The sequence below is a fragment of the Mauremys reevesii genome, linkage group 1, assembly GCF_016161935.1.
Source record: "Mauremys reevesii isolate NIE-2019 linkage group 1, ASM1616193v1, whole genome shotgun sequence".
Lineage (NCBI taxonomy): Eukaryota > Metazoa > Chordata > Testudines > Geoemydidae > Mauremys > Mauremys reevesii.
Genome location: NC_052623.1, coordinates 191,885,159 through 191,904,887, shown reverse-complemented (window position 1 = coordinate 191,904,887; position 19,729 = coordinate 191,885,159). Strand labels below are relative to the sequence as shown.

Genomic DNA, 19,729 nt, shown 5'->3' with positions numbered 1-19,729 from the left:
TATTCAATATATGTTCAAAATAATACCATTGCAAACATAAGCTATAAACGTTTAATGTAAATGTTGATGGTTTATAGCACTAAAAGAAAGAAGGCTGGCATTTTCAATGATATTTAGGAACAGCTGTTCAGCTCACTGCTATCTCAGTTTACATCTAGAATGGCGTATGAGAATGGCATGTCTGAAAGGCCACTCAGAACTTAGTGCCTTAGATCTATATACTGCCTGGATCCATACTATGAGTATAGTTCTTCTTAAGGAACAGAAATACACGTCCTGAGTTTCTACTGTTGCTAGTGAGTCTTTAGTGGTAAAATGATGATTGGCTCAACTTTACTGAGTATATATTTGACAACCAGTGCTGGTCCCTTTAAATTAGTAGATTTCATAATAAAGTAAGCATCTTACAAGTATTTCACGTGTGGCATTAGAATAAACACTTTTGTAGCATGAATCCTACTGGAGACATTCACATTGGATTTTTCAATTGGAAAGGTCATACAAAAACATTATTCATCGTACAGAGAGTCCAGAATTGGAAAAACAGATCCCTCCCTGACTTTCCAAATTCAGAGAACATTGAAATTCAGATTCAGATCTAACCTTCACAAGATGGGCTTATCTCTAATTCTGTGTGCTCTTTGAGATACTAGTTTGACTACATGGCAAAGGCATGATTTCCTATTAAACTCTATAAATGCTACAGTTTGGCAAGAAGCCCATTCATGAATTTGCTAATAGCCACATTATTCAAAAGCTATTTTTACCCTTGCTAAGTTATTATACAGTATCTGTTCCATTTAAGAATCAGATGTATACAAAGTGATAATCTTTTAGCAATATGTACAGTTATACCACACCTGGAATGCTGTACACAAACTTAGAAGTTTCATGTTGTTGAAGGAGGGGCAACAAAAATTACCAGAGGGCGATCAGGGACTGATTGATGAAGAGACAATAAAAGTAATATAGAACATATACGGTCTGATGTTGAGACATGCCAAGTAACTTCATCCCCCATTGAAGCTCATTAGAAATTTTGTTTTACTGATACAGTTTTTCTCAATTTCTGTTCTTTTTAACATGGAACTTCTAAGATGCAAAATATCTTTTCCATAGTAAACCTTCTTCTAATTAATATCTAAGCTCTAATTTTTAAGTAAAGGAAATGTTCTAACTCTATTAAGGTTTTTATATATATATAATATATATATAAAATAGGTTATGATTCTTGGTTTTTCAAACAACTTATTTTCTTTTCAGTGGGATGCCATAACTGAAATGGATGAACACAATCGTCCCATTCACACCTACCAGGTATGTAATGTAATGGAACCAAACCAAAACAACTGGCTTCGTACAAATTGGATCTCCCGTGATGCAGCCCAGAAAATTTATGTGGAAATGAAGTTTACCCTGCGGGACTGCAACAGCATTCCATGGGTATTGGGAACTTGCAAAGAAACTTTTAACCTTTACTACATGGAGTCAGATGAGTCCCATGGAGTTAAATTCAAGCCAAACCAATACACTAAAATTGATACTGTTGCAGCTGATGAGAGTTTTACCCAGATGGACTTGGGTGACCGTATCCTTAAACTCAACACAGAAGTTCGTGAGGTTGGGCCAATAAACAGGAAAGGATTCTATCTTGCTTTCCAGGACATTGGAGCCTGCATTGCTCTGGTCTCTGTCCGCGTTTACTACAAAAAGTGCCCTTTCACGGTTCGTAACTTGGCTATGTTTCCTGATACTATTCCAAGGGTTGATTCTTCCTCTTTGGTGGAAGTACGCGGTTCCTGTGTGAAGAGCGCTGAGGAGCGGGATACTCCAAAACTGTATTGTGGAGCAGATGGGGATTGGCTTGTGCCTCTTGGGCGATGCATCTGCAGTGTAGGATATGAGGAAGTGGATGGTTCCTGCCATGGTAAGAAAATAGCACTTTATAAAAGTTACCGTATGCAATTATCTGCATAACAAATGAAGCATTTGTATGTTGAAAATATTGCACCACATATTTATAAGGAATGCCTCTATAAGCAAAATGTACTTTTTAAGTCATTGTATTGTTGGTTTGTAAGAAAACTTTTAGTTTCTAAGTGACAGCTTTATAATCATTCATTCAGAATGAACAGTTTTAAGTGCTGCATGGATATCAGTAAAGTAATTAGGTACGAAATATGTGGATGTTGATTTCAGTCAGAAAGAAAAGAAGATTTACTGCAGTGTGCACAGAAGTTCAGTGTGAATGTGAAAGTTTAGAAATAAGGCTACTCAAATTCTGTTTCATTATAGTAGTGAATTATACTGCATAGCAAGTATTGGTGTTTCAGTAAGTCTGAATTTTTAAGAAACAAATATCAGTTACCATTTCTTGCTTTGAAAAATACAGGATGGTTATCTCCTGCATTGAAACAAGTACTACAGTAAGAAATCTTCTCTAAAGTTTGCTGGCTGTTTCTTGTTGTCTCCTTGGAAACTATGTCTACCTCAATGCTACTCAGTAGTTTTGTGATTTAAAACTTTTAAATGGAGATCATTTTGTGTGCTAGTATTATTTAGAATAGATATAATATGTAGGACAGATATAGTATTGCATTTTGTTAGGGCATGGAAGGGCATGAATGATTTCTCAGAACAAGTAGCAATTTCTTGAAGATGGCTTCAAAGGGAAAATATTTTCATTTCTTGGCTACACCAGACATGCATGGATTAAAGCATAGAAGAAGAGGAAGTATGAACAAAATAAAGTTTTCGGCAGCTGTCAAGTGTTTATGGAATATTGCACTATTTGTGTCAGACTGTTCAGAAAGAGGATGTACAGTATCATTGGAACTTGGTGATGATTGGACTTTGTGCTCAGTTGAAAAGTCCACCTGTCACCTCAACCTCCTGATTATTTGGTACATGGCAAATAGATATTCAGATAAAACTCTGATAAAGTCCCATTCTTGGGTAAGATTAGGAATTTTTGTGAGGTTGGGGCACATCCCTCCTAAAATTTGAACATTTGGTCATAGAGTTCTAGTTCTTTTCAGCCATGTGCATGTGTTGACAGACTGCTCTCAGTACCTGTCAAAGATGTCTGTTATTTGGTACAGCAATGCATCTTATAGCACTCAAAATATGAAGGTTTATCAGCAGGTTTCTTCATGGCAATGATTGTTGCATGTCCGTCTATCACAAGGCATCCTGAAAAGTCTTTGAGATCTATCGTTGACAGCTATTCTAGTAAAAATGTATCCCTAGTGCAACTATGTTGATATCAGGGATGAATTGGACCCTAATGTCAGCAGACAATATACCTGCCAATACTGACTTTCCACCAGCGTGGAAGGGTGCCATTTATTTCTACTAGTGATATAGGCAATTGCTTCTGTTCATCTTGCAGCATGTCCTGGAAGTTAATATGCTGGCCAGCTTCAGCAACAATCAGGCTCTACTAAATAACATATCTGCTTTTGATGTTCTTTTATTCTCCTTTCTGTAATAACTGCATATAGGTTTGCGAATGTGGTGGCTCTGTTCCTGAATAGTGGGTTATAGAGGGCATGCCACTATATAAAACCACTTGCCTTTGCACAAAGGTCTCTGCCTGCTTTAGTCTGGCTTGTAAGGAGGAGGGAGAAAAGCCAGAGGGCTTCATAAATTACACAAGGGACTTTGCTATTGGAGATGGACAACAGTGCAGAAACTTAATATAGATAAATAGTATGGAGAATATCAGAACATTAGCATTGGAGCATTAAAAAACTTCATATACTGCCATAAGAAAGTGGAGCTCACTTTCTCCAGTGTTGTGATGACAAAAAATTATCATTGTCTCCTGAAATTTATCCATCAGAAAAGATACCAATTTTGACAACATCGTCAATAGAAATTTTTATACAGTTAAGATATTTATGATTTTTTTCACATAGGATTTCATTTTATCTCTGACTGACTCATAGGGTAAGAATTTTCCGCAACAAAAGCTATTAACACTTTGTGAATTCCATTGCATCATGTGATTCATAATATAGGACTATGTGTGAGCAATGCTACCTGCATCCTAAACCAAGAGAGAGTGACTGTGAAGCTTCTTGCTGTACATCGACTCCGTTTTTTAATTCAGTAAGAGGATCAAGAGTACTGTTAAACATATCCTAGATGGAAGCATAATGAACTATAGGAGTGCCTAAAAGCTTATTTAATAGAGTATTTATTTTTTATTTAATTGCCCAGTGAGTGACGGGTTAATGTTTAAACAGATTGTGTTCTAAGATAACTGCTTTAGGGTTTTTTCTCTTTTTGGCTTGCTGTGGAGATATAAATTATTTTCAAAGGTGGCTGACATTTCCATCCATCTGTACATCTTCAGTCTTACGCCATGTATTTTAAGGTTGGTGCTGGTTTTCCTAATTTTCAATTCCTTACTGTACATTTATGTTTTTGTTTTCACCAACTAGTAAATGGTGATGTAGAGGAATCACTGCTAGGGTATTTAAGATTCCTCACTTCATTAGACTGCCAATACAGACATACATCTCTGCCAAGTCTGATTGCAGGGTGTTTTTATTGTGTTTGGTTTTGGAATGTGGACACTTGGTCAAAATAAACTGAACTGGGATAACCAACTCATTTAATATAGTCCCCCCCAAACAACCATCAAATCATAACTATCTGACTATCTGGGAGCACTCCTAGCCAGGGTGAGGGCTGAACCAGTAACTGAAAAGTTAAAGTCTTGCTGCCCATCAGCAGCCTTCTAAACCATCAAGTCTATGCACAAATTAAATCTTAAAATGATTTGAAAATTATCTGGTTGGTACAAAAATTAATGCAGCATTTGAAATTTCTAATTTATTTATTGAAAAAAGGAAAGAAGAGTCTAAAATAAAATAAAAAAACACACACACCAAACCAGTTGTTTTTTTGTGTGTGTTTAAGATCACCATGATCATTGCTTATTCCAAACAGAATTCCATTTGTGTCCCCAAGAAACTTCTCTAGAATTCTCTCATTGAAGTTTCATGCAACTGTATCTGAGATATCTGAACATTCACACTATTTGATGCCCTTATATCAGTACTCCTCAGTGGATATACTCTCTCATGACACTCTGTGTCTGTGTGTGAAGCAAGAGAAAAAGCTAGTTAATTGGTTACCTCCCTCAGATCAGAGCTATTTAGTGTCATTCTCTACCCCAAATTAATTGTCATACTCCTTAACGTTTATCCCATGCTGACATTTGTTCCGATATATTGTGCATGTGCTGAAGGGTTACTAGAGGGAAAAGGCTAACTATGAAAACTATATTAATACATTTTGCGTTCCCCATATATATTTTTCCTGTTTGAATTACAGGTCACCAAGGGGTGAGTAATCCACCCACTCACCTGCCAGTGATAAATAATAAGCCTTTCATGGTGAGGATGGATCAGTTTCCACTGAACTAAAAAAAATTCTTACTCTTAAAGATATGAAGATGACTACAAAATATCCACTGATGCAGCACTGTCTTTCTGAATCTGTGGAAACACTGCTTTCTGCTGCTCATAGTTTCACTAAGCAGCTACAAAGTGGATGAATAAATCTTTGGTGAATTTTACTGCTGCTCTTAAAAATTCAGTGGGCTGCAGGGAAACTGTCAAAAAACATGTCAATTTCATGGTGCTGTTGGGAAAGTTATTAGTAGCAGCTTAACCAGAAATACCTAGTATATTAAAATTAATGTTATGTAATTATATCTGGAGACTTGCACTGATTTAGTCATCTCTTTGTACCCATGTCAATATTCATACTTCACTTCTTCTGGACTCTTTTTTTTCCCGTTTACACAGGGTTGGAGTCCACGATTTTTCACCACTCCTTCCAGTCCATGGCACAGGTTCATAGGTTTTGGAGTTCCAGACCTTTTCTCTGCAAACTTCTCTTGATAGAATCTTTCCTTTGTATCCTTGGTCTTCCACATCCTTTGTTGCTGTCCTCTTTCCCCCATCCTTTCTTTGCTGGTCATTCTTTTCCCATTCTTATTGCATCTCCAGCTCACCTCTGCTTTCCAACCTATCTATCACCAAGAGTCCCAAGTTCATCTTCCTCCTAATTTCTTCCATGCACACTGTCTACCTTTCCTACCATTCTCCTCAGTATATTATTTTCTACTACCTGTATCTTCTTTTCTTCCATCTCCGTTAGACCCACCATTTCCAAACCATAAAGCAGCAGGGAACAAACACATGCAGCATACGCTTGTCCTTTCAGTTGGTTACTTAATTGCCAATGCCACAGTTCGCCTGCCTCCTTTTTCACTGCTGCCTGTACACATTAGGTTCTTCTTTTCAATTCTCCAGATCTCTCTGCTATGGCACTAAGTGTACTTACCAAGTAAACAAATTATTTCTTCTGATTCAGTGTCGGTATTTGCCATCCAACATTTTTTTTCAGTAGCACCATTTTAGAGTGAATGTGTCTGAGCAAGGGATTTGACAGCCTGGTTATATCCATATTTATTAAATTCACTTCTGAAAATGTGAGTGCTAATGCTAGACTATTTAGGAGAAATAGTGCTAGAATGGGTTGCCATTTTTACTGATTTAGGGGCTTATTCTACTCTTATTGAAGTCAATGGCAAAAAGTCCATTGACTGCAATTGGTACAGAATTGCTCCCACGCTCTCTATTTTTTAAAAAGATTTTAGTGACAGGCACTTTAAAAATGCAGTCTTCTCTGAATTAACTGTATACATTATCTGTCCCTCTTTGATTTATGAAACTGAGTTTAATTTCAAACTGTATTTTCAAGAACTCAGTAAAAAATAGTTATCGTCTCTTCTGTACATATGTTCTAGTGTGTTATGTTTCATTAAACATTTTGAATAACTATAGTACCGATGAATTGAAGAAGCTAATAGCAGAAATCAGAGCCAGTCACACCATACTGTGGGCAGGTGTTATGCAGGATTCTCTACACAGCTTTGTCAGTGCACGTTTCTTATGAGTTCCAATTTCCATGCCATCCTTTTTCTGTTGAGCAGAGAATGCAAATCATGCTGAAATTAACATGTGCCATATTGTGGATTGTAGTATGTAAACCACTACTAGGAATAAATGGTTAATTTTTACTTGTGATCCTTGAGAAGATGTGAATTTGCATTGTTGGAGGTGAAAGGTATGTTCACCTTCATTGACTATAAAAGGGAAGAGAACAGGGGATATGATAGACATCTGGAAAATAACAAATATTGCAGAAAAGGCCAATTTGATATTCCTATTCACTTTTGCTCAAAATTAAACAAGAAGCTGGCCTTCAAACATCTTATGTAACAAATAAAGAATGGGCAAAATGAATTTGTTCTTCTTTCAGTGATTTTTCATACCAGTTCCAGTTAGGTGTGTGCACGTGCCGCATGCACGGAAGTCTGAAACTTTTTCCCTAGCAGCTACGGGCCGACTGTTGAGCCCCCTGGAGTGGTGCCAACATGGTGTTCTATATAAGACCCTGCCGCCTGACACCCCCTTAAGTTCCTTCTTACCACCCGTGACGGTTGTTGGAACAGTGGTCTCTTGGTTTCTCAAGTGCTCCACTAATCCCTAATCTTAATTGTTACCGTTGTTAGTTAATTGTTAATAGTTAGTGTTAAGTGTTTCCTCTATAGTGTTAAGTGTAGTTTAGTAGTTGAGGGCAGTTTCGCACTCAACAACTGCCCTGCGGGGTTCTGGGGTATGCTGTCCCAGGGCTTCAAGCCTTGCACATCTTGCAACAAGCCCATGCCTACAGGCAATCCCCATGACTCCAGTCTAAGGTGTCTGGGGGAGGGCCATCAGGCTGACAAGTGTAAAATCTGTAAGGCGATCACGCCCCGGACAAGAAAAGAGAGGGAAATTTGACTCAAGCAACTCCTCACGGAGTCTGCATTGAGGCCGTCTCAAGACGCGGGCCCAAGCACCTTGGTGTGCAGTGGTCCCCCAGCGGTACCGATTACGGCACCACAGAAGATCCCATGCCCACCTTGAGATCAACAATCTCCGGGGCCCCTCGTTAGGGCCGAAGAAGTTGTTCTGGACCCGACCGAGCAACAAGCCAGCCCAGCACAAGGGACTGTGCAAGCGGGAAAAGATTACATTGCCTTCCACCTTGGATACCTTCGAGGCCGCCAAAAGGCTCATTGAGATGACAGCTCCAGTACCCCCGGCGCAAGTTCTGGTACCATCCAAGGGCAAACCGGCGATGTTCGGGCTGTCAGCCCCCAGACCAGCATCTCCATGCTGCTCAGAGTCCCAGCATCATTCTGAGTCCCGGCACCGCCCCAGGTACCGGTCTGACTCACGGCACCGGTTAGACTCGCAGTGCTGGTCCCGCAGTCCTGACCCTCAGAGTCGTTCCCGCTCGAGGTTGCTGTCGACTGCTGGAACATGGTCCCGCTCGAGATCCAGGTCACGCTCAGCGACCTCGCAGCACCGTTCGGACTGTTGCCGTACAGAACACCAATCCCCGCATCGACTGTCGCCATGGCACCGGCCCTCGGCACCACTCTCCATCGCAGCACCGCTCTCCAGCTCTGCACCCCTCCTCTTCGCGGCACCGCTCTTCCACATGGAACTGTTCCTTATCGCAGCACTGCTCTCCACCACGGCACTGCTCTCCCTTGCGGCACCGGTCACGATCGCGATCAGCCTCTCGATGCCGATCTTGGCATGACCCTCGGATGCCAAAGGTCTCAGTGCCACCTTTGCTCCACTCACGCACCACCCCTCCTTGGCCGTCGCAATGTCAATCCCCCTCCGGCAGGCCAGGGAGAGCTTCAGGGGTTTCGGACATTCCCCGGTTGGGCCCGGGAAGCCCCGGTCAAGACCCCTCAGTGCCCAACTGCCAGCCCCAGTGGCAATTTTGGACCCTCTGGGCATATCATCAGGCTCAGGGCGCCTCCCCGGTTGCCCAACCATTGTCACGCTCGGACACCCAACCTCCCGTGGTGACCCTCAGCTACCCCCCTCTGGACCCGGACTACCCTGCTGTGCCAGCACCAGTAGTAGGGGCTACCCCAGGTGCCCAAGAAGAGCTGCCCTCAGCTGACCAAGACATTATCTCCGCCCCGGCTCTTCCGGTGGAGTAGTCTTCATCCTCCCCTGATGAGGCTGTGGCTGGCATCTCCACATCTGCCCCCCCTCTGATGGACTTTAGGGTCCTACAAGAACTGCTTAGGTGCGTGGCCCTAAATATGAACCTCCAAGTTGAGGAGGTTGTGGAGGACGAGGATCCTATGGTGGACATTTTCGGCCTGGAAGGGCCTTCTATGTTGGCCCTTCCCATGAATAAGACCATTCAATGTAATGCCAAGTCTCTCTGGCAAACGCCGGCCTCCATCCCTCCCACAGCCAAATGGGTGGAAACAAAATACTTTGTCCTCACCAGGGGCTACGAATATCTGTTTACCCACCCTACTCCATGCTCACTTGTGGTGGATGCGGTGAACGCCAGAGAAAGACCAGGCCAACAAGGGCCTGCTCCCAAATCAAAGGACACTAAAACGCTGGACCTTTTCAGGAGAAAGGTTTATTCTACTGGGGGTTTCTCACTATGGATCGCTAACCAGTTAGCGATCCTCAGTAGATGCAATTTTAACTCTTGGTCTGCAGTCCTCAAATTCTAGGATCTTCTCCCAGCAGAGGCTCATACAGAACTGGGGGTCATTGCTTATGAGGGTAAATTGGTTGCTCGGACCTCCCTTCAGGATTCCCTCGATGCTGCGGATGTGGCTGCGCGCATTCTGGCATCAGGCATCGCCGTGCGGCGGAACACCTGGCTCCAGTCTTCGGGATTCCTGCCTGAGGTTTAGCACACCATCCAAGATCTCCCCTTTGATGGTCAGGGCCTGTTTGCGGAGCAAACCCATTCCCACCTACATACCTTAAAGGACACAAGAAACACTATTAAATCTTTGGGTATGTATACCCCAGCTAATCAAAGAAAGCCGTTCAAATCCCAGACCACTCAGCAACGCCCCTTCCCAACTAGATCCAGGCAGGACTTTTCTTGTTGGAGAAGCAGATATTCTCGTCCCCCCTCCGGACAGGGTCAAGGGAGGTCCAAGCTGCCCCCGGGCCTTAAACACCCATTTTGAAGGTGCACCCGAGGATGGGCTACCAGTTTTCACCCCGTTATCCCTTTCTGAACCATCTATCCCGTTTCTACCATGCCTGGTCCCATATTACCTTGGACCGCTGGGTCCTCCACACGGTGCAGACGGGATATTCTATCTATTTCTGTTCCATCCCACCCTCCTTCCCTGTCTCTCTTCAGGGACCCTTCTCATGAGCAGCTCCTCATCCAGGAGGTACAATCCCTCCTTGCCCTAGGGGCAGTGGAGAAAGTCCCTCAGGAGCTCAGGGGCAAGGGTTTCTACTCCCACTATTTCCTTATCCCCAAGGCAACGGGAGGCCTAAGACCCATTCTGGACTTCAGGGAGCTCAACAAGTACATTGTCAACCTGAAATTCCGTATGGTCTCCTTAGCCCCTATCATTCCCTCACTGGATCCGGGAGACTGGTATGCCGCCCTCGATATGAAAGACTCTACTTTCACATTTCAATTACTCTGTCTCACAGGCATCCTCCATTTCGTGGTGAGCAAGAGGCACTATCAGTTCACAGCCCTCCCATTCGGCTTGTGCACAGCCCCTTGCATCTTCACCAAATGCATGGCGGTCGTGGCAGCTTTCTCTCACCAACACCACATGCACGTTTTTCTGTACCTCAATGACTGGTTTATATGGGGCTGGTCCCACCACCATGTCCAGTCTCAAGTACAACTGGCCATGGACACATTCACTTGCTTGGGCATCATGCTGAACGTCAGCAAATCTGTCCTCTCCCCTACTCAAACAATAGAGTTTATAGGTGCAGTCCTGGATGCAAACCAAGCGAGGGCTTTCCTTCTGGAGGCACAGCGCCTGACTATAGCAAGCATAATTACCAGCCTTTGCAAGTTTCCCATCACCACAGCAAGGCAGTGCCTCAGGTTGCTGGGTCACATGGCATCCTGTACCTACATGGTGCAACATGCCAGGCTAAGGCTCAGGCCCCTGCAGACGTGGTTGGCATCAGCCTATCGACCGGGCCGTGACAGCCTAGAAATGGTCCTCAGGGTCCCAAAGCGCATACTCAACTCCCTGCACTGGTGGCTGAATCCTCGGATGGTGGGTGTCGGGGTCCCGTTCCATCCCCCTCAACCCACCTTAACTCTGGTTACAGACGTGTCTGCCCTGGGATGGGGGGCCCACGTCGGGAGCCTGACAACGCAGGGCTTATGGCACGAAAGTGAGCTGTCGTTGCACATCAATATCAAAGAGCTCAGGGCAATTCACCTTGTGTGCCAAGCCTTCCTTCCCCACTTGCAGGCCCATTGCATAGCAGTCCTAACGGCCAACACCATGGCCATGTTCTACCTGAACAAGCAAGGCGGAGCCTGTTCATCACCACTCTGCCAAGAAGCCCTCCTTCTGTGGGACTTCTGCTTAGCCCACTCCATCACCCTTCAAGCCTCATACCTACCAGGTATCCAGAACGTACTGGTGGACAGCTTGAGCAGGCGTTTTCTCATACATGAGTGGTCGATACAGCTGGATATCATTCACTCCATCTTCCGTATCTCCGGGTTTCCCCGAGTTGACTTGTTCGCTTCGCGGACCAAAAGGAAGTGCCCAACCTTCTGTTCCTCCAGGGGTCACAGCCCAGGCTCGATAGCAGATGCCTTCCAAATCATGTGGTCGGGCCAGTTGCTTTATGCCTTCCCACCATTCCTGCTGGTCCACAAGGTGCTCCTCAAGGTCCGCTGGGACAAGGCGGATGTCATACTGGTAGCCCCTGCCTGGCCGTGCCAGTGTTGGTACCCGATCCTGCTGGACCTGTCAATCCAGGCTCCACTACGTCTCCCTCTCAGTGCTGACCTCATCTCTCAGAACCACGGTCGCCTCCTGCACCCGGACATTCCGTCACTCCACCTCACAGCCTGGAGGATCCGTGGCTGAACCAGGCTGAACGCGCCTGTTCAGACTCAGTATGGTGGGTGCTCCTCGAAAGTTGCAAGCCATCCACTAGGCTCACCTATAAGGCTAAGTGGAAGACGTTTTCCTGCTGGTGCGCTCAGCGGCAGGTGTCACCGCTCTAGGCTTCGGTCCCGTGCATCTTGGACTACCTGATGTTCTTAAAGGATCAGCACCTAGCCTTTGGATCCCTTAAGGTTCACCTTGCGGCCATCTCTGGGTTTCATACCTTCACGTCCCATTATGCCATCGTTCAGCACTCTCGGGATGATGCGGCCTTTGGCAGAGCGATTCTTCAATCTGTGGTTCCTTGACTCTGACCCCACTTCTGAGGTAAGGCTTGGGAGTCACCTAACTGGAATTGATATGAGCAATCACTCGAAGGAAAAAAAAACGGTTACTTACCTTTCTGTAACTGTTGTTCTTCAAGATGTGTTGCTCATATCCATTCCATGCCCCCCCGCTTTCCCCTCTGTCGGAGTAGCCGGCAAGAAGGAACTAAAGGGGGGTCGGGCCGGCAGGGTCTTATATAAAACACCATATCGGCGCCACTCCAGGGGGCTCCCCAGCCGGCCCGACGGGTAGGTGCTAGGGAAAAAGTTTCCTACTTCATGCACGCGGCGCCTGCACACACCTAACTGGAATAGATATGAGCAACACATCTCGAAGAACAACAGTTACAGAAAGGTAAGTAACCATTTTTTTTTACACAGTGTACAAGTAATTTATGGAACTCACTCCTGCAGAATATTATTTGGCCAGATAGTTTTATTTAATAAGAGTGAAGAGTAGACATAGGAAGAGAACATGCATTTTACTTGGGTAGGATAGCAACAAAAAGGCTGTTAGTTGCTGGTTTGTGTTAGGAAGGAATTCCCAGTACTTTTGGTACTGCAGTGTATAATGGGTACTTGTTCCCCCTTGTCTGAAGCATTTTATATACACCATGGTCAGAAACAGAATACTGGATGAGATGATCCATAATCTGTATCATTATTCCCTATTGAAGTCACACGGAATAATTTTGATTGACTATCCTAGATAAGTCTTCGATAAGACTAACATACCACTAATTGGCTTATTATTAGCTAAAGGCTGGTTCCTTAATGCTTCAGTGAAAATCAGCTGAATGTATTCATTATTTATGGAGCGCATTTAAATTAGGTGGTACAAAATATTAGTAGTTATATCTACCTCAGCATGTGTGCCATTTCATGGTCTCAGCCAATCAAAATGCATGCAGCAATTTATTTTATCTATACAGTGCATGTCCTTGAAGAATATTCTCAGAAAAATAAAGTAAATAATACTGTATGGCTTTCTGGAGGAATTTGTTCACATGTAGGATGAGCACTGATAGATTATCAGGTTAACTCAGTTAAGGCATTCCAATGATATTAACTAGTAGATTGAAGCTGAAATATTTTGAATTAGAGTTGATTAAACAGTATTTGACACAGAGAGTAGTGCATGAGCACCACTGAAATTTGCCAGTAATAAGTAAAACGGGGGGTATCTTTTTCTGTTGTTCAATTAGCTCTAGTTTGAACTAACATCACAGTTATAGGATTTTCACCTTAATATCCTGCCATCAGCATTACTTCTTGTAATTGATTTAAAAATTATTTTAACTCTGAAGAAATTAATTAAAAACAACAACAACAAAAAAGCTCATCTCTTTGCTTCTGGGAGTTATCTCACAAAATGTGTGAGTTATGATATGGCAACTTCCAACTTGCTCAGTGCTAAGGTATTAAAACAAAAACAAAAAAAATCCATGAGGTAATCATGCTTTAGTTATATGTCTGCTAACATAAGAAAAGAAAAAATATGCTGACAACAGAACAGAAAGTTTGTTTTTGGATGCAGAAGCATAATGTTTCCTTAGAGTTTTTACCAGTATTTATTTACCTCTCTTATGTAAGCAAGTTAATCTCACTGTCTCATGTACAGTATAGGAAAATATCTAGAGGAAGAATATAGAAAGACTTGGCAAATAATCAAATAGAAACTTAATTTAGCAAAATTCAAAGTTATATATTTAAGGGGAAATCTTACTCCCTTCCCCCACAGGGGCCAAGTAGGATCCATCTTCCAGTAGAACCAGAACAGCACCATTGCATAGGATGGGAAGTCAAGATGCTGGGAGCCTAAGTAGGGGGTGCATTCCCGAGAGAAGCCAGGGGATAATTATGCAGTTCAGCAAGTGCTGTTTTGTGCAACCACAGAAGGTGGCATATAACTTTGCATTTTGGCAGAAGGACCAATGGATAGGTGACTACAAGTACTCCTCATTCTTTTTGCTGATATAGACTAACACGGCTACCACTCTGAAACCATGGATCCACTAGTTATTCCTCTTCCATCATGGTGTGGGAGAACACAACTGGTAGAGTTATTGCAGTTATGAGGCTAATTAGTTGCTGGGAGCATCTCTGCTGCCATTCTACAACCTGGGGAAATTTCACTCCCCCATACCCTAGAGAATTCCCAGCACACTGCCTGTTGCTCAACTGGCTCTTCAGCTGTGTTCTGGAGTCTGGATTTCTCCTTTAAGGAATAGAAGCACTAAATAACAACACAATATAGGGAGATAGGGTAAGTGCCCATACAGCTTTACAGGTGCTAATGGAAGACAAATGCTAAATGAAACCTAAGTGCAAGTCTATGCCGTGTAGAGGTATTGCATGGAAGATCAGTGTCATGTGGTGGGGAAGCCAGGACGAAGAGCACAGGGAGTCGTGTGTGTAGAGAAGAAAGGATTTTAGTAATGCCCTAAGTGATGCCTAAGGATCAGAACACATGCTCAGATGCAGTGAGACCCAGAGCACTAACTCAACCCTTTTCTCTATTGTCTCCCCATGTGCCTCTCTAGGCTCCTTATTCCTTTCCGTACCACAAAACAGAGAAGTAAAAGTTTGTGTACATGGTCAATAACATATTAGTTTGGTGAGGCCTAATCTGGAATATGATGTACAATTCTATTATGAGCTGTAGTAAGAGTTTGTACTTATTTTTATTATACAGTTGCCCCTGGCTGAGGGATGGGTCCAATTTTGAGATGTTGTGGCCTGTCAGTTTCTGCTGCTGAAGAAAAATCAATGTAACATTGACGACATGTGCTTATCTACACCCTGAACCAGTTAGACTTAAATTGAAACAGCTTAAGTCGTGCAGAGGCAACTCTGGAACAACCAGCCCAGTCACCTGGCTGCTTTTGGGAACAGCTGCTCTTGGCACTGTCCTCCCCACTACCACAGACCCTTCCACTCTTCAGTGAGCTGTTTCCCTCCAGTAAGGAGCCTCTGCTAGCCTCTTATTTATCAGGAAATTCATTCACTGTTATCTTGCCAAATTGTATGTTGCGACTGTGTGAAAATCTCATTATTCTTTACAAACTTTAACCAAGCCCCTTTTGTTGCCCTTCTCTGTATTTTTTCCATTTTTGATATATCTTTTTTGAGGTTGGGCATTGAATTTCATCTGCCATTTTGTTGCCCAGTAACCGAGTTTAGTGAGATCCCTTTGTAACTTTTCACAGTCAGTTTTGGACTTAACTATCTTGATTAATTTTGTATCAGCCATAAACTTTGCCACCTCACTGTTTACCCCTTTTCCCAGATCATTTATGAATATGTTCAACAGCACAGTTCCAGTACAGATCCTTGGGGGGCTCTGCTATGTTCCTGTCTCAGTTCTGAAAACTGACCATTTACTCCTACCCTTTGCTTCCTGTCTTTTAACCAGTTACTGATCGATGAGAGAACCGTCCCCGATTTAAAGGCCTTGGGGCTCCAGCTGTGGTAGCGGCTGGGAATTCTGGGCCCTTTAAATCACCCTCGGAGCTACCAGCTGCAGAGGCTACCGCAGCGGAGCCCCAGGCCCTTTAAATCGTCGATGGAGCCCTAGGAGCTCCTGGCTGCCGCCGCTACCCCAGGGCTCTGGTGGAGATTTAAAGGGCCCGGGGCTCCGCTGCGGTAGTGGTGGCTGGGAGCCCTGGGCCCTTTAAATCACAGCCAGAGCCCTGCTGCCGCTACCCCTGGGCTCTGGCAGCGGGGCTCAGGTGGCAATTTAAAGGGCCCAGTGCTCTGGCTGCTGCAGGGAGCCCCGGGCCCTTTAAATCACAGGCCTTGGGAAGCCGCGCCGGCTCGTACCAGCTTACTTTCAACTCTGAGTAAAGCACAAGTCTATAAAACATAAGAACTTTGTGGTTTTTTGTTTTTCATTACTAATTTGGGATTTATGCCCTTCAGCCATGAATTCAGAGCCCAGGCTTCTCTTCCCTCCTCCATTCCATTCTCAGAACCCAGAGCTTCTTTACCCTCTTCTTCCTGGAACAGCTACTTTTAAGGTCCTTCTCTTAAGCACCTATGTAACCCTGAGTTGTTAACATTCACTTAGCAGAAACAGAGTAGTTTCTGCAATACCAGTCTCTCTCCGCTCAATCAAGACATCTTAATAAGTATGAGTATGCAGGAGTGGTGCCAGGGTTTCTGGTGCCCTAGGCAGAATTCGGGGGGCGGCATTTTGTGCACTCCCCATGGGGCGCGTGGGAGTTTCCGGTTCCGCTCCCATCGCGCTGCCGAAGAAGGACCCTCCGCTGAAATGCCACAGGCGACAGCGGCAGTCATTGAGCTGCTCAATTGCCTGCCGCTGTTTTCCGCGGCACATTGGCAGAAGGTCCTTCTTTGGTGGCACGACGGGAGCGGAACCGGAAGCTCCCATGCGCCCCGTGGGGAGTGCACAAAATGCCGCTCCCCGAATCCTGGCGCCCTAGGCGACCGCCTAGGGTCACCTAATGGAAGCGCTGGCCCTGTGAGTATGGCATAATATAGCTCTAGACCGGTGTATTTTTTCAGGGTAATCTCTATGGGGCCTAGATGAGTGGAAAATACTGCAGCCCGCCCAGTCCCTCCCACTATATAGCTCTTGACCCTGCCATGATGTCGTAGGAAGGAGAAGGAAAAAGTGCCACAGAAGTGAATGACCATTCCTCCATTCTTTGTGAGTCAGAGAAGATACTCAGGCATGGAGGGCTGCCTCTGCACAGGGATCTTACCTTGGGACAACCTGGGTTTAGTACTGTTTTCATTTAGTAATTGTGACTAAATGTTTAATTTCCAGAAATTAAATCATTTTAAAAAAGATTCCATACAATTATTTAATAGTTACTAGAAATTACTGTGAATTACTAAATATTAGTGTGAATCACTTGCAAAGTAGACACATTCTTTTGCTGTTCCAAAGAAATTAAACATCTTTTTTAATGTAATTTATTTATTTGGCTGACATCAAAAGCTTCACGTTTCACTGTTTTTCAGCACACATTTTCAAGAAAAGCTCTGTTTTCAATGTAAAATACACATTACTAATAAACTGTCATGTAGCGTAGCATGGTATCTATGAAGCACAGAGAAATTTAACTCTGAACCTAAATATTGAGGAAATGTCACTGCAATTCAGTGCTTCCAATTAATTCCATCTTTTGATTGGCACCTCTTCCAAAAGACTACATTTTAATACATTCTAGCAACATAATGAAGAAATAGCATAGGAACTATGTGTTCTGTGGATAATAGTCTATGTAGAAAAGCAATTATTATTGACTTTGACAAAGCTTTTGAATATGGTTAACTACAGATAACTCTTGGCAAGCTGCACAAAATTGTATTTGACCTTTTTAAATTCAAGTACTGTATAGATTATTTTCTCTAAATAAAAGCACATAGACAGTAAAGTATTAATCATATTATTAGCTCTTGTGGTATAGCATGCATCAGTAGTGAGGCTTTTATGTTTACATTGTTTTTATTTTTCATTTTCCTAATGGCAATATGTCCATAATTATCCATGCTGTATCTATTTTATATGCACATATAGTTTATATTCCCCAGTGGTATACAAGGTATAGCTCATCTCCTTACCATGTTACAAACTAATTTTGACTCTTCCTTTGTTACAGAAAGTATTTTGCTTGCTTTGACAAAAGAAATTTGCATGGGTCAGTTAGAGCAAAAAAAAGAAAACTACAAACAGAGGACACAGCAGTTTCAGTTCAATTTCTTCATCTTTGGGCATTTGTTAAATATTAAAGAAATGTTATTTAAAATATTGAAAAGATCAATTGAACCACATGTTTTGTATAACAGTGTGTAGCTTTGGGCTGATCTGCAGATGCATGATGTTGTTGTGTTCAGATAGAGCAGTGCCTTTAAAAAACAAAAAACAAAAAAAAACTTTAGATCACTTCAGTGGTTTTTGTGTGTATATAAATGCATACTGGGAAGCTGCAAAATATTTCTCTCTTATCTGTTCAACTTTTCTAGTTTTATAACAAATTGACTTCTTTTCATATTCAGTATCTTAAAGTTGAAGAAATCTATTTAAAAGTCTGTTACTGAAATGATTTGCTCCTTACTGAAGTAAAATGACAGCACTGAAATAATTACTTATGGACACCTGTTTTCCACAACTACCTATGTTAACTGCCCGCGAAATCTGAGCCCTTTCACATTTTCCTAGCTTCCTCCATATTAAAACACGATACCTGGCAGCCCACCCACCTGCAGACCTGGTCAGCTGTGTAAATTGCACTGCAATTGCCTTGATAAAGCAGGTGGAAAGGGAAGCCACTTCAGGATTTAGTGATTTTTTTTCAAAAAATGAAGAATGTTAATTGAATTTTTTAAAACTTGGCACATAGGTGAAAGTACATTGGTGCTAAATAAGTGAAAGTTGTCTGAATGGTCTCATAATGGCAGACCTGGCCTTACCATGAGGCGAACTGAGGCAGCTGCCTCAGGTGCCAGACTTTGGGGGGGTGCCACTAGGACCCAGAGTGTAGAAAATTGTGTCTGCTGCTGGTGCATATGTTTTCTCTCTGCTCTAGATGCACAGAGACTTTAATGGTTTGTTTTGTAACAACAGATCCTAGTGAAAATGTCCCTGCAATGGTGACTGTGAGAGAACATTTTCTAGAAGTTATTGACATTGATTATACTACAGGAGCTGGTATGACAAATGTGCTTCTTAAAAAGCTGGAAGATATGGGAATTGTGATAGCTGACATGAGAGGTCAGGGCTACAATAATGGTGCCAACATGAGAGGAAAGAACAGAGGAGTGCAGACACGGATACGAGAGTTAAACCCTCGAGCTTTTTTTGTCCCGTGCAATTCTCATTCATTGAACTTGGTGGTCAGGATGCAGCATCAGCTTCTAGTGAGGCTGCTGAATTTTTTAATGTAATTCAAACATCTATGTATTTTTCTCTGCATCAACTCATCGATGGCAAATTTTGAAGCAACATCTGGGAACGTCCTCTCTGACACAAACTACTGAGTGCCACATGATGGGAAAGTTGAGTGGAGGCAATAAAGCCTATCAAACACCAAATTGGGAAGATAGATGATGCCATAGTTGCCATTATAGAGGATAATGCTATGACGGGAACTGTTCATGGGAGAACAGTGGCAGAGGGAAATGGAATCACCAGAAACATACATAGCTTCAAATGTCTGGGTGGCTTAGTCTTGTGGCATGACATACTGTTTGAAATAAATGTTGTAAACAAGAGATTCCAAGGTGTTGACCTTGACATATCTGGAGCAATGGAACAACTAGACAAAGCAAAGTCCTACCTACAGTCTTACCGGTCAGATGAGGTATTTCAAAATATTCTGATTGCACAAAAGTTGGCAGAGGAACT

The 19,729-nt window shown here is 43.0% G+C and overlaps 1 protein-coding gene across 3 annotated transcripts in view; it reads left to right on the top strand.

The window, feature by feature from the left end:
* Positions 1 to 19,729, top strand: part of EPHA6 (EPH receptor A6) — an 855,214-nt gene that overhangs the window by 220,916 nt on the left and 614,569 nt on the right. For all 3 annotated transcript variants that reach the window (XM_039534481.1, XM_039534488.1, XM_039534472.1), the window contains exon 3: positions 1,264 to 1,927. In XM_039534481.1, coding sequence (XP_039390415.1) covers positions 1,264 to 1,927 — 664 coding nt within the window. The remainder of the gene's footprint in view (positions 1 to 1,263; positions 1,928 to 19,729) is intronic.